This window comes from Amaranthus tricolor, chromosome 17, assembly GCF_026212465.1.
Source record: "Amaranthus tricolor cultivar Red isolate AtriRed21 chromosome 17, ASM2621246v1, whole genome shotgun sequence".
NCBI lineage: Eukaryota > Viridiplantae > Streptophyta > Magnoliopsida > Caryophyllales > Amaranthaceae > Amaranthus > Amaranthus tricolor.
This window is the reverse complement of record NC_080063.1, coordinates 19,749,656-19,764,614: the sequence shown is the minus strand read 5'-3', so window position 1 is coordinate 19,764,614 and position 14,959 is coordinate 19,749,656. Positions and strand designations below refer to the sequence as shown.

Here is a 14,959-nt window from a genome sequence, read left to right as displayed (position 1 = left end):
TTAAAAATGATGATTGAATGTTGATTGTTTGTTAGAGAAAAAATATATCAATAATAAAAACGCCCTATATATATCTTTCATTTCACTATACTTGCTATATTTGACTTTTTACGCAAACCAACGTGTTATTTTGATCAATTATATCTTAAACTATACACATATAAAAATTATAAAAAATTAATATTATGAAAGTATGAGATGAAATGATTAAAACAAGATCCCAATTGACTATATATTTTCTTACACAGTAACACAATAGCATCAGTGTATAAAATAAACTTGAGCGATGAAACGTGTAAAAAACGATATGTAGCGAGTATTTCAGAACGAATGAAGTATAACATTCGAAAATTCAGATATTTAGATTTTAGATTATATGAATATCGAATTCTATATCCGATTTTGCAAATCCCTAGCTGTCAATAATAACATGGCCCTATACGGTAAGATTTGGTGTACACATGTCCATCATCATCTCTACTCACGCATAAATATACGACTTTAGAAATTAAAAAAAATAATTTTCTATCGCTCCATATAATTGTTCCACATAATTAATTATAAAATCAAATTTCAATCTACTTTAAATAATCAAATCCAAATTATTCAATTCTAATAGTGGGCAAGTTTTTTGAGAATTTGAACCTAAAAAAAATGAAGGGCTTAAAATAGGGAATGGGGAGAATGAAAAAATAATTAACCGTAATGATGGGCTTAACCATTAGCCAGCTACAAGAAGATTAGAGCATCCCTACCATTATAATTGCATGATTGGAATTTGGTGCTTCCAGCTTACTTGCTTAATTGGTTAAGGTTAACCCTTTAAATTGTAGGGTACCTCACCTTAAATATACTTCTATTGACACTTTAACTTCCAATAAGCTAGTATCTTTTGTCTTTCCACCAAACTTAAGGTCTTAAGAGTATTATTTTAGTGTTAAAAACATGATTATATGATTATGTATGAGATTGGCTTATGATTTCACTCATCATAAGTTTAAGTTTAAGATTTTTTTAATTTGAGAATCTCTATAAAAGTGGGAAGAGAGAATTAATCATTTTTATAAACGGTGAGAATTAAAACTATATCATTAAGATATAAGAAAAACTCTCAATCACTAGACTAACTCATGATTTTCTAAGTTTATTATGACTCTTAAGTCTTGATGAGTATATAGTTATAATTACACCGTTAGTACAAATTTAACAAGATAAGGAAATTAGGAGTTAATGTCAAAGAACGATTACAATTATTATTTAAAGGCACATTCTTTTGGAAATGATAGGCTAAACAAGAGAATGGAAGTAGCAATAATTAACATTAGACTTTACATAAATAGCCCGTTTGGTATTTGATATTAAACAGTAGGAATGAGAATGATTTGTTTAGTAAATTTTCATGATATTATCACGTCATTCCAATGGGAATGAAAGTATGATCATAAAAAGCTTTTTTTTCTTCAAATTTTTTTTACCAAATAATACTATATGTTGAAATGGTAATGCATAATAAATGAATTTTGTTAAAAAATGAGATTGTTGAAAGAGTATAACCATATGTCAAAATATATTCTTACCAAAATTAAACTAATTTTTCATTACCATTGTCATTCCCACCATTTAGTACCGGTTATCAAACGAATCGTAATAGAATGGTGAATGTATAATTTTCCAACTAAAACAAGATTTGTTTATGTAAATGTTAACTTTTTATTTTTCCATAAGTTAAAATTAACTATATATTTCTTTCAATTCACATCACTAATTTTTATTTTGGATTGTGATATTGATTTTGCAAATTTTTATTTTTGCCGAGGATAAGATCAAATCAAAATGAATAGTGTAAAACTCATTCCGTAGAAGTTTTATTCAAAGAGGGATCTTATTTGAGTCAAAGGTAACCATGTAAACCCTTCATATGTAGTTAAAATTATCATCATTTTCTGTTATCCTTGATTAAATTTTACAAATGGTGATGATCTGTACATGTTGATCGTTTTCTGAATCAGGGTCTGGATTAAATTCTACCTTTTCACCATTGATTCACCCTGACAATATTGGGTTAATTTCTTATTAGTGGAATTCGCTGCATTTAACTATTGTAGTTCCAAAGTTTTGGTTTTTATGCTCGGTTTGATGAAGTATAGTTGGAAAGTTTCAGTATTTAATATACTCGAGTAGAAAGTTTTGAAGTTTTAGGGAAATTTAGGGTTTTGGGTGAGAAATGTAAAAATGGTTGAAATTGGAGAAGTACCTGTAGCTTGGGAAATTGGTCAATTGGGTGATTAGGGAAATTTAGGGTTCAGAGTGAGAATTGTAAAAATGGTTGAAATTGGGGAAGTATCTGAATCTTGGGAAAAGTGTCAATTGGTTGATTAGGGGAATTTTGAGTTCAGAGTGAGAATTGTAAAAATGGTTGAAATTGGGGAAGTTGAATCTGGGATTTGTAGAAATGGATCACTTGGGATGATTGAAGATAGTTTAAAGCAAATGGCTGCATTGAGTGTTGGTGGGTCGAGGAATTCGAGTCCATTGAGTAGATCCAGTTCGAGGAATACTAGTCCAGTCGGACAAATAGGGTCTAGGAATACAAGTCCATGTAGGCAGATTGTTAAGACAAAACTGCGGGGTTTGGATGAAGAAACAGTTGGAACATTTAGTAAAACCGTTCATTTGGATGTTCGGATGGAGGATAGTATATGGCAATGCTGCCTGAGGATGAGATATTAGCTAGAGTTCCTCCTTTTTTGATATTTCAACTTCATTCTGTTTGTAAAAGGTGGAACTCGATCTTGCAGGATAGTAGCTTTTTAAAGTTTCATTCCCAAGTGCCATCTCATGGGCCTTGTCTCCTCACATTTTGGAAGAACTCTCAAACCCCTCAAATGCTCGGTGTTTAGCTTGCCATTGAAAACATGGTACAGGATTCCGTTTGTGTTCTTGCCCTCGTGGGCGTTTTGGTTGGTTGGTTCTTCTGGTGGTCTTTTTTTGTTTTTAGGGATTTGATTGCTTGACTTTTAAAACATTGGTTTGTAATCCCCTTACACAAGCTTGGAGGATGTTGCCAAGCATGAATTATAATCAGCAAAGGCAATTAATTATGGTCATTGATCGCAAGGATAAATCCTTCAAAGTTATAGCCACTAGTGATATTTATGGTGACAAATCATTACCAACTGAAGTCTATGATTCCAAGATGAATTCCTGGTCGGCTCACCAAATAATGCCTGCGGTTAACCTGTGTTCCTCAAAAATGGCTTTTTGTGACTCAAGACTGTATTTGGAAACACTTTCACCACTTGGTTTGATGATGTACAAACTTGACACAGGATCATAAGAGCACATCCCGGCTAAATTTCCCCGGTCTTTGTTAGATGGGTATCTGGTCGCTGGTACGCATAAGGGCCTTTTTCTCGTTGGAAGGATTGGACTTTACAGCACCCTTCAAAGTATGAGAATTTGGGAATTAGATCATTCTAAGGTATAATGGGTGGAGATAAGTAGGATGCCGCCCAAATACTTTCGAGCTTTACTAAGGCTATCAGCCGAAAGATTCGAATGCTTTGGACAGGATAACTTGATCTGCATTACATCTTGGAATCAAGGAAATGGTCTCCTTTATGATGTGGACAAAAAGGTTTGGTCTTGGATTGTCGGCTGTGCGCTGCAATCTTACAATAGTCAAGCATGTTTCTACCAACCAAAGTTTGACGCATCCATCTACTGACATCGAATCAGTTCATTCTCTGCGTAATGTACCGTCAAAGATGATGATTTTTATGGGGTTTCTTCTGGTATTTTCGGTCTTCAACCATCTAAGTAACATATCTTTTTGCCTCTTGATTCATGTAGGAATAACATTTTGGTTGATTCATTTTCATGTTTTAAAACTAGGGCACATTGTCTAGTTGATGGTAACATATTTCACATATGCTGAACAATTTTGCTTCATGATGAGTTCACTGTTGTGATCTGTCGTTCTTAAGGCGACCAGCCATTTTAACTGGGAACAGTGTTTCAGATGCAACTTACAGAATGATGTGGGTTGAGATTTGTAAGTGAATGAGTAAACATTAGACTCTATTTGCTGAAGACTATGACATAACCTTATAGTCTATTTAACTGTTGTATACAAGAAGACAATGTGTAGCATTCAAAGTCTCCTATGTAAAAATTGATATTAAAGTTATATACATCTTATGTTATATACTCTTGTTTCTTTGATACATATTGTTTATTCATGACCTGATTGTAAACTATATGGGTGTTCAAAATAGACCTGATGACCCGAAATTTACCCGACCTTGTAACCGAACTCGATTTGACCCAACTTCATAAATGATTTACATTTATGCAACAAACCATAAGGACACAAAACCGGATGTCAAACCGACTCGAAACACTTAATCGGAAATCAACCCAATGACTCGAATGAACACCTACTAAACTATGTTTGTTATAATTTGTGCTCATGGTTGAGCTTGCGGTGGATGCTTCTGATTTATATTGCTTTTAATTTTTTTGCTGGGCTTACAAGTTGTCTTGTCGTATTCCTTGAAAATTTGGTTACACAATTGCATAGTTATTGCTACCACTTCTAGAATGTAGTGCAAAATATCAGCTGCATTACCTTATCGCAACCACATTTTCAAGGTTTTGAGGTTATTGCGACTGTTATATAGGTATTGATAACCTTCAAACCATCCTTATTGACTGCAAAAGTGGTTTCGCAACCAAGACTGCATATGGGGTTTCGTATTACAGTCTAAATGCCGCTGTCTATTGCTAAGCCTAGACTTGAGGGAGGAATGATGTTAGATTATGAATGTATATTGTGTTGAAAAGGTACTAAACTTAAACAATTTTGTTTTTGTATGATCCCCCTGACCTCTGATACTTGTTTTGCAAGTAGTTTAGTCAGTATTCAGGCTTGTTTGTGTTGAGTTATTAACCATGATTCTTCTTTTGTCGAGTTCTGTTATCTTGGCATGTAAATAGTCAGAAGTTATTCCTCTTATTCAAATTAAGGGCAAGTTAAAGATTGCTATAGTACAGCTATATGCAACTGTTAGTTGTGACTATTATTCAGGTCTTGCACGAACCTCAATTTTATTGGTTCTAGTATCTCAAATATTTACCGGAACACTTGAAATTATTCCTTGATAGTTTGGTCGAAAGTTGACTTTTGTTTGATTGATATTTTCTACAAGGGTCCATTAGAAACAACATCTTTGTTTAATTAACAAGGGTAAATTTGCGTACATCCGACCCCTTCAAAACCCACCTTGAGTCATTTAATTGCATTGGGGTAATGAAATGAAATGTTGATGGATCTTACTGATTGCTATACTCTGACCATAGCCTTGGCCCTTGGGCAGTCTTTTGGGTTGATTTTTTTGATGCAGGCAAGTCATGGCGGGCCAGTGCTCTTCACTTTATAGCTCTAAGTGAAATCAAAATTTATTTGATTATGGTATCTCTTGATCTTTGTTGTGATCTACTTATGGCTTATATGCTTCTCAGGAGATTAAGATATACAAATGTTCTAGAATCTTTCCGAAATTTTCTTGCCCCTAGAAGGATGGTATTAAATTAAGCTTTAAGATTGGTTTCGCATCGAATATTTTGAGTCTAGTCTTATTCATTGTTCCACCTCATTGTAGGAATCTAATAAGAAATTCGGAGTTCTGTTTTCTTTTGGGTTTAATCTTACAAAACAATAGGAAATGATTCTTCTGTGTTAGTTAGAAGCAAGAAATACAGTCGTCTTAGTGGCTTCCTTTACCGCGTAAGACCTTCTGCGGTCTAATTTTGGTTGTAGTTCAGGTCTGGGTTGGATTATCGTAAAATATGGTTTGCACTGATTACCAACATTAGAAAGTAGAAGAGTATGATTTCTGCTTACTTGTTTTGTTACATCAGAGTACAATACGATGCTACCTTAATTTCCGTGGTTTGAATATGCTAACATAATGAAATAATAGAGCTTAATGAATTTATAGTTGTGCCAACTGATAGATGCTGATCGGAGTGCAGTCAGTGGCATACTGGCTGTAGCCTCTGCGTGCTATGATGGCGTTTGCTGCTTGTGTTGGGTGGAACGAATCCCAGAAGAGATAATGATCTCTCTCTGGACACGGTGCTTGCAACGGAAGACATGTAAGTTCCCCTCCATTTTTCCCGTTCCCACAACAGGCCTTGTTTGACGTAGTAAACCCTGTGACAGAAAACAAGGTTTCTCATTAATAAGAGTTGCTTTTTAAGGTAATTTGCCTTCAGATCTGATTGTAACTGATGATTGCTTCTTACCATAAGTAGAAGGGTTGTGGACCATGTCGTTGACAAGATCATAAGTATTTTGATAGACGAATAATGAACCTGGTAGGCTGTTGTTAAGAGTATTTTTCATCTCGATTAGTCGATTGTTGTATGCGATGATCAAATTATTGACATTCTGCATACAGTTTCCGTCACTTGATCTGGATAAGTATACAGGTATACATCCGAGGGGACCTGATCCGGCTAGCACAAATTTTCTTGCACCTAGGTTGTATAATCTCTGTAACCATTTTAAAGCTCTTTTTAGAAAAGAAGAAACAATGATCAATCAATTAAGTCATATTGTGCTGGTATTGTATTGTGCAGATAGGGGTGGTTCTGGGCATATGTATAAGGTGGCTAATCGCACATAACTCCAAAAAATAAGGTCAGTTATTTGGTTTTGGATTATAATGAATTATAATAAGATGACTTATTGAATTATGTACAATTTCTATATATGTGAAATTACCATTGGTGTTTGCTGCCAAGAGTCAATCGGAAACAACCTCTTTGTCATCATTAATAACGGTAAGGTTGTTTTCATCCGACCTTCCAAACTCCACCCTAGGTGGGAGCCACTTAACGAGATTGGGTAATGAAATGAAATGATGGGATGGAGTCAAATGCACTTTATTCGACTCTTCTAAGCATGAACTCAAAGATTATGAAACTAAAGATTCCATTAGCGGTTGGAAGTGTCTGTGGAGGAGCCTTACAGTTACTTGGGCTGTAAGTGTGTCTCTGAGAAGATCAGCATATGATTCTGGACTGTATAGACGGCTGCTGTCGTATCTCTCTGGCTGAAGGTAGTTGTTGAGGTAGTCGTTCCCTCCAATGTCGACTAAGAAGACTGCTTTTGCGAGGTACTGGTTTATTGCATCTTGGCTCTCAAAAAGCGGCGCTAATTTCAGTGCTAGAGTCTCCTGAAACTGGGATATCTGCCCGCTCAAGGTTGTTCGTTGCCCCTGTTACGATAATATTATCAATTGTCAAGTACTGCTCATTTTCGCTTTTAACAATACTACATGGAGGCGTTGATCTCATGTCTATGCTTTCCATTAATCCAAATCCATTAAATGGCTCCCACCTAGGCGGGGTATGAGGGGCCAGATGCACACAACCTTACCCTGTTAGTGATAACAAAGAGGTTGTTTCTGATTGACCCTTGTTAGCAAACATCATTTGCAACTTCACATAAATAGAAAGTGAACATAATTTAACGAGCCTTCTTAGTATAATCCATTTTAATCGAAATGACAAAAATTAAAAACTATAACATCTCAAAAATACGTATTTGGTGTTCATATTTAGAATCTATATGCTCATGTTTGCTTAAAAACTTCAGGTGTGAAAGTGGATTAAGAACTTTCTAAGCTTACATAATGTCTTCCAGTGTCTTCAAGTATCCCAGCTGCTGCTGATGCATAATTAATCCCTCTCAAGATGTGCTTTCCGAATGATGTTATCGAGAAGTATGGCGGTATCAAAGGTAACCCCAAATACCGCGCTATAGGAAATCAAGTCATTATTTACGAAGCAAAAAAACCGTAAAAATTGAATAGAGTCGGGGTGTGAAATACAACTTACCTCCATAATCTACAACCGTAAGACCATTGCTAAACCGCCCGGATGGTCCTCCGACATCTATTCCATACGGGTAGTAATTTGCCTTTGCGCCCGAGAACAAGTAGTTATTGTTTCCATTGTCTATCAGGGAGTCACCGAAGATGAAGAAAGCTGGAGTGATCGGTTCAGTTGTCACGCCACTTTGAACATTTGCAACCGCGTTAAATTCAGGTAACAACAAGCAGAGAAATGTGATAATGATGATCATTCTTCTATTCTCCATTTCTCTGCAGATCTCTCTCACTCTAAATCTTTCTTGGTTTAAGGTAGCTTAGTGCAGACTTAGCTCAACTGCATGATGGTATATATTATATAGTAGCATTAGAAGCATCAGAGTTACTACCTTTTGGGGGAGATAAATCTGTCAAGTCCATGTAATATGAATATGACTATTGGTGGGTTTTATTTAAATTCTTTTGGGGTGTTTTTTTACAGTTACTTTATGTTTGAAGCTTAGGTCCACATAGTGTAAAAATATGGCAATTGTGGTAGCAGACATGGTGATGTAGTTGTCGTACTGTCAAATATCAACCTAATCAATGGCTGACCTAGGATTTTAATTATAGGGATTCTCGAAATTGATTAGTATAGTTAGACGAAAACAAAAATTGGAAGGGCGATGACATTCTTTTACAAATTTTCTTTAATAAATTTGATATAATTTATAATTTATGGTGGACACCTTGGCACTCTCTAGCCCCTATAGGCCAACATGCGTTAGCCAATGGGCCTAAACCATGAAACAACTCTTGAAGAGGCCTAAACGCGGGTGAATTTGAAAACTTTTAAGATGCAGTTGATACGATATGATGTGGTCTTGTTTTTCTCTATGATTTAGGATACCGACTGGCTTCTTGGAAATAGCCGATATGATATGTCTAAACGCGGGTAAATTCAAAAACTTTTACGATGCGGTTGATACAATATAATGTGGTCTTGTTTTTCACTATGATTTAGGATGCTGACTAACTTTTTAGAAATAGTCGATATGATATGATGCGGTGTTGTTATTGCACTATGGCTTAGGATGTTGACTAACTTCCTTGTAAATAATAGGGTTTTTGTCCACATTCTTTTTTCACTTATTACGTATGAAATCTAGTTGATAAGCATTCAATCTTGGTAGTCTCACCCTATACATAGTAGACAGTTGCTGACTTACTGTAAGACACTTAAATCATGGGTCATTATATTTGCAGAAATCACTGGAAAAATAAAACCAGAGTAAATGCACATAATCCCTCTGTTTCCAGTTGTGATTCTGGACTGCCCTTGTTTATTGTCTGGGAATATTTCTTTTTCTTTTTTAGTTTTACCTTTTGTGTTCGTTCTAGTTCTTTTGTAATTCCGTTGGGATTTGGGAATGTGACCTCACAGATGACAGAATAGCAGGGATTAGAACATAAACCATGTAAATATGTAATTGTAAATTCTTTCTTAATAAGTTAGTTTGTTAATTGCTTCTGAAAATACATATTGTAACATAGAACCAACCCAACCCAACCCGACTTAGACTCTTACTCAGACTGGGTCGGATCCAGTTTTGGGCCCTAATTTTAAGGGTAAATTTGAAAACTTAGACTCTTAAAACAGGATAGGGTCGAACACGGTTTGGGTAGAGTCTTTGACTCTTGACCGTCTCTAATGACAACTGCAAATGATCTATTGATTTATATAATTAATTTCAATATTATATTATTAAGAGTTTAGCATTAAAAAATGCTTTTGAAAGACCCACAAAAATGTAATTATGTGTAACTTGAAATAGATCATATGAGCATGTCCATTTCTTGTATCTTTTCTTAGTGAGAGATTAGCATAGAAAGAATTAGTTGCAAAAACATGTTTAAACATGTGATTCTCCATATAACATATGTATATTAAACCAAGAACAAATATTTCCTTCTCTTAAATTTAGGCAGCTGCCCCCTTGCTCCAAATCTACCAACTAATTTTCTGCAAGTTGTCCTTGGTTACTTAATTACCTGTTCTGTAAAAATCTACACTCCTTAGTCCTTGTAGATGATATTTAATTTACGTTCATGCAACCACCTCTACTACTCATTACTCTCAAGAATTACCCAATTTTGACATGTGAGGAGTAAAATCTACTTGTTAAATCCAAGTCTTTTGTTCGTTTCCTCTTAGAATTGGTATCAGCAAGGCTAGATCTAGTAAAACTAATTGATTGATCCGAAACCCAAAATCGAATTGTATTTAAAATTACACGATTTGAAATTGACACGCTCTTTAGGCAAGAGAGTGAGGAATTGATCTTCTTGTAGGTGGTGGGTGAGGTTCGAACCTACATTACATGAATGTGAAGAAAAAGCATTCAAGCAATAGACAGACTCGACGACTCTATTACTCGACCTTGTAACCGAACTCAACTCGACTCAACTTCAAATTGCAATTACAATTATGTAAAAATTAATATAGACACAATACCAGATTTTGAACTGATCCAAAACACGTGACTTGAATGAACATTTCTAAGCTAGGCCAACCCATGATTGTTAAGAGCAATCATATTACTAATCTTCGTTGTTGAATGTATAAGATTAAGATATATTAGAGTTTCAACTTCCAACCTTCAAATTTAGCTTATATTGACCGTTGATGTCATCTTAAGAGACTAACTCAACCACAACTAGACTAACCCATGCTTCTTAATGTGCAAATTAGATACCACGTACTAAAAATTACCCAAAACCGAAACATTCAACGTAGAGTTTGTCTTTTCAACTTAATAATCACAAATACTAACACGGTAGAGTAATCCCAATCTGATCGATATAAACCGAGTATGATTTAAACCAAAATGAGATATCGATTATCAACTCGGATCCAAACCGAGTATGATTTGAACCAAAATGAGATACTAGCTTATTGGTCACAATTGTTGCAGTAAATTCATTATAGTATGCATTATTACAATACTAAAACAAGACTATATCTGCAGGTGGACTTAAAACCACTCAACATCAGATCTTCCATATAATGCAGCAAGGAAGGTGAGGGTTTCATTTAATGCATTGTTTTCTGCCATTTTTCTTGGGGGAAATTGATGAACATGGGTCCGCTCTCTGTCACGGATGCTCCATGAGAAGAATCATTGGTTATGATAAGATTTAAGATCTAGATTTTGCTTTGAATTACCTCTTTGCCTTATGTTACATTCACATCATGAAGGTGGTAAAAACTGAAATTTTATAGCTATTGTAATTTGGCTTTAGAGGTGTACATTCGGAGTTAGCGTAGGTTTCGAATATAAAATATTTTAGATCGGGTCAATTTTAGTTTTTATGTATATGGTAAATATCTGAACATTTATGCTCTACTTCGACTTATAAGGTCAATTTTGGACATATCTACTTGGCTTAGTATATTACCCCTCCATTCCAATTAACGTGTTACATTTTGCTCGAGGTGATGGCAATCATCTAACAGCATTGAGATCATCTAAGAGGTTGAAAAGTGAAATTTTATAGATGTAGCAACTAGGAACTTGGTGTTAATATTGGCATCATTATGTGTGCCCTTTTTCTTCTTTGGTATGGTACAAGAATTACCTATTGCATGATTTATGAATTAGAATATTAAGGGTAGATTTGTTGTTTTAGGGGTGTAATATGTGTTCTTTTTTTTTCTTTAGCTAGTAAGTAGGCGAGTTACTATTATAAGAGATTGTCTCTCGATGAGACGATCTCATATCAATGAGTATATATGTCAATAATTTGTATAAGTTGTATTATTCAATTCATACGAAGCGCGTTTCACAATTATCCACCTCATACAAGAATTTGTGCTTATAGAGAACCATAAACCTCAACAACAGGACAAGACGAATGGCCCGTAAAGTCCTCAAGTAGGTCGTGAACTTGTGATTAATGATAGATTCAAAGCTCCCCAACTTTATACGCTTTTTGGACGTTTTGGAAATTTCTTGGGGCGAAGGTATGCATTGCTTAACGAATCAATTTAATTAAAAGTTTAATTTAATAGTTGAGATTTTATGATATATTATATACTTTAAGATGCAATAAAAATTTTACCTTGCAACTTTTTACTTGATTTTATTTCTGGTTGAGATCCCTCCAAACAAGAATCAACATTTTGGAGATGAGTTAGTGGTCTATTAGTTGAGGGTTTTCTCTTTTAGCATATGATATGAGTTTGATTTTCATCACCTACAATTAAAATTAATCCCTGTCCTTTAAATATATAAGGAGTTTTTAACCTACTTCAAATAAAAATGAAGGATTGTGCTCATCAATTGTTTTGTGGAAATACATACCAAAATTTAAACGTCAAGGAATCAATTCAACCAAAAGTTTAAGACGTCAAGGAATCAATTCAACCAAAAGTTTAAGATGATGGTTGAAGCTTTAAAATATGTTATATACTCTTACACACCTCTCACATAAGAGCCCTTTAAGTTAGAATATTAGATGCAACACAAACTCTTCTCATGTCTGGTGCTAAATTATCTCACTTTAATTGAGGAGTAGTTAATATTTGAACCCGTGTTCTTTTGTCACATTGACTTCTAATACCATGTCTAACTTAACCAAAAATTTAAACTGATGCCTAAAATCCAATAATATATTATATACTCTTACTTTAAAGATAGGCATGTGGCAAAACAAGCTTGGTAGTAACACAACACCATTCTCAAGGCGTAACCACGCACCATGGCCTAAAGAGTTGTGGAACGAGATCTCGTGTTCTCAACTTAATAAAAATAATATTATTTTTGGGAAGCTTAATTTTTTGTATAAATTCTATGCAATAATCAATTGCCATGTTCCTTAAGCTCTCACTTTGATGCTACAACGATTCTTCCCTTGGAAAATTAGCTGGTCTTGCTACTTGTAGCGGCACCTTTTAAATATTGTGAGAATTTAGATATAAGTCTTGTCTAAATTATAGTCGAATAATAATTCTACTAATATTAAACTATATAATATATACTCTCTTTTATTAACTATTAATGTCTCATTTACTTTATCTAATGTACTTATTTAATCCTTAATATATCTAATTGTGTATGATTAAAAATTATGGAAAACATTGAGACGAATCAAACAAGATTTCACATGACTATGTTTTAACTTATAGATTAATAATACAATATAAATTAAGAGTAATAGATGAATATTGTCCAAAAAGAAAATAAGACGTTAGTGTTGAATTGGAGGGAGTATATAATAAAATACATAAAAATGATAAATGATTCAGTTCAATACTCATGTAAATATGAGCGTTCAACCCAAACTATAAAAATATATATCCTTTCTTTAATGATGAATCACATTATTTTTATAATCACAAATATTGTGTCATTTCAAATATCAAAAATGTAATAATCAATTTTAATTGAATGCTATATGTTTTTCAAGTTTTATTAGAGAATATATAACACTCTATATAAATGGAAGAGCGTAATTTTTTATATAGTAAGAGTGTAAATTTTTTTTTATATGGTAAATTTAGTGGCAAATCAGATCTTCAACCAGTCGGGGGAAGGCCTCTTAAGGAGTACAAATTTACTTTTTCTTTAATATCATCGGTATATTAAGCTTATTTTTCAATTTCTCTTAAATTTTTAATTGAAATAAGATTCGATTTTAACGATAAAAAACCTTAAATTATGCATGCATGCATTGTGATTACATTCATTAGTTTGTTTAATAACAATTTTAATCAACTTGCTGCTTTGAATGGAATCTGTGTCTGACAAAAAAAAAAAAAAAAAAGCTATAGCAAGGCTTTGACCTAATTAATAACTTATCATTGAACTGCTAATATGTAGGTTTGGATCATATAAATATAGAATGTATAACAGCTAAAAAGCTGCGTTTTTTCCTAGTAACGAGTTAAATATAGCATGCTTATTATGTTTTTGTTTGTGTCCTTTTTATATTAATGTTTATGACTTATAATGAGGTTATTATCTTTGCTACAAGAAAACAGAGATTAACAATGACTAATAATGGCCTTCTTAGTCTGTCGCTAAACGGATTTAGCGATGCTGATTGGCGACGAATTTTAGGTCGTTACGAATTTTGGGTCGTTCCTAAAAACTTCTTCGCTGAATCAAAAGTTAAAGTTTATTCGTCATTAAAATGACCACAACCCTAATTAGATGCCCAACATAGCCACCAACCTTGTCTCCGCCTGTGCGGCTGCACCAGTTCCTTGCCAACTGGGACTTATTCAAAAATGAAAGTAAAATTTATGATCAATATATTAGAAAGCTTGAAAATTTTCAAATGTCATACTTAAAGAGAGTTTATCAAAAAAATTTATTTATTAGCTAAAGAAAATGACATGCCAATGTTTCTTATTTCTACCATTAAAGTATCTTTGACTTGTATTTATTTATAGTTAAATGAAATAAATTAGAGAATATAATCCACTTTACCTTTTGCACGCATTTTTTAGTAAATTTTAAACCTTAATATCTCTAAGTACGCATTATAAAAAGTTATAAAAATTATATATTAGAAAACTTTACATCAAGACAAATCTAACAAGATCTCATATGAATATATTTTATCTTCAATATATACTTCAAAAATCTAATTAAAATTTCTCTCTCTTAACGTGGACAAACAAAAAAGAACGGAGGGAGTACTGCATAATATATTGTTGACATTTTTCAAAATTATAAAGTTAATTTTCCGTATAATTGTAAAAAAAAGTGTTTCTATTGCATAATATCTCTGCCTCTATTTTTTGATATCATATGTTTATATATATGTCGATGCTAAATAACCCGTGTATTGTACGGAATTCTACTCTAGTCTATTATAATCTTGTACATATTTAAAGGGGTAAAAAAGTCAAACTAAAGTAAGAAAGGTAATTATAGATGCAAATGAAATTATTGAAATAATTATGATAGAGGTACAATTAGAGTAAATATAAAAAGATGAATAAAAAAAGAGGTTGATTTCCCTGATTTGGAAGTAAAGAATCCCTCCATTCTTCCCTAGAGTAAATTAAT

General features: G+C 33.5%; 1 protein-coding gene and 1 pseudogene across 1 annotated transcript; one reads left to right on the top strand and one right to left on the bottom strand.

Moving 5' to 3' along the window:
- Positions 1 to 1,815: 1,815 nt before the first annotated feature.
- Positions 1,816 to 5,727, top strand: LOC130803908 (F-box/kelch-repeat protein At5g15710-like; annotated as a pseudogene).
- Positions 5,728 to 5,876: 149 nt separating this feature from the next.
- Positions 5,877 to 8,565, bottom strand: LOC130803912 (GDSL esterase/lipase 7-like). Its single transcript, XM_057668142.1, has 5 exons — positions 7,909 to 8,565; positions 7,701 to 7,828; positions 7,038 to 7,286; positions 6,310 to 6,559; positions 5,877 to 6,217 (listed from the first exon to the last, which is right to left on the bottom strand). Exons 1-5 carry the CDS (start codon positions 8,168 to 8,170, stop codon positions 5,997 to 5,999), a joined length of 1,110 nt encoding a protein of 369 aa, XP_057524125.1. The 5' UTR covers positions 8,171 to 8,565; the 3' UTR covers positions 5,877 to 5,996.
- Positions 8,566 to 14,959: the final 6,394 nt, after the last annotated feature.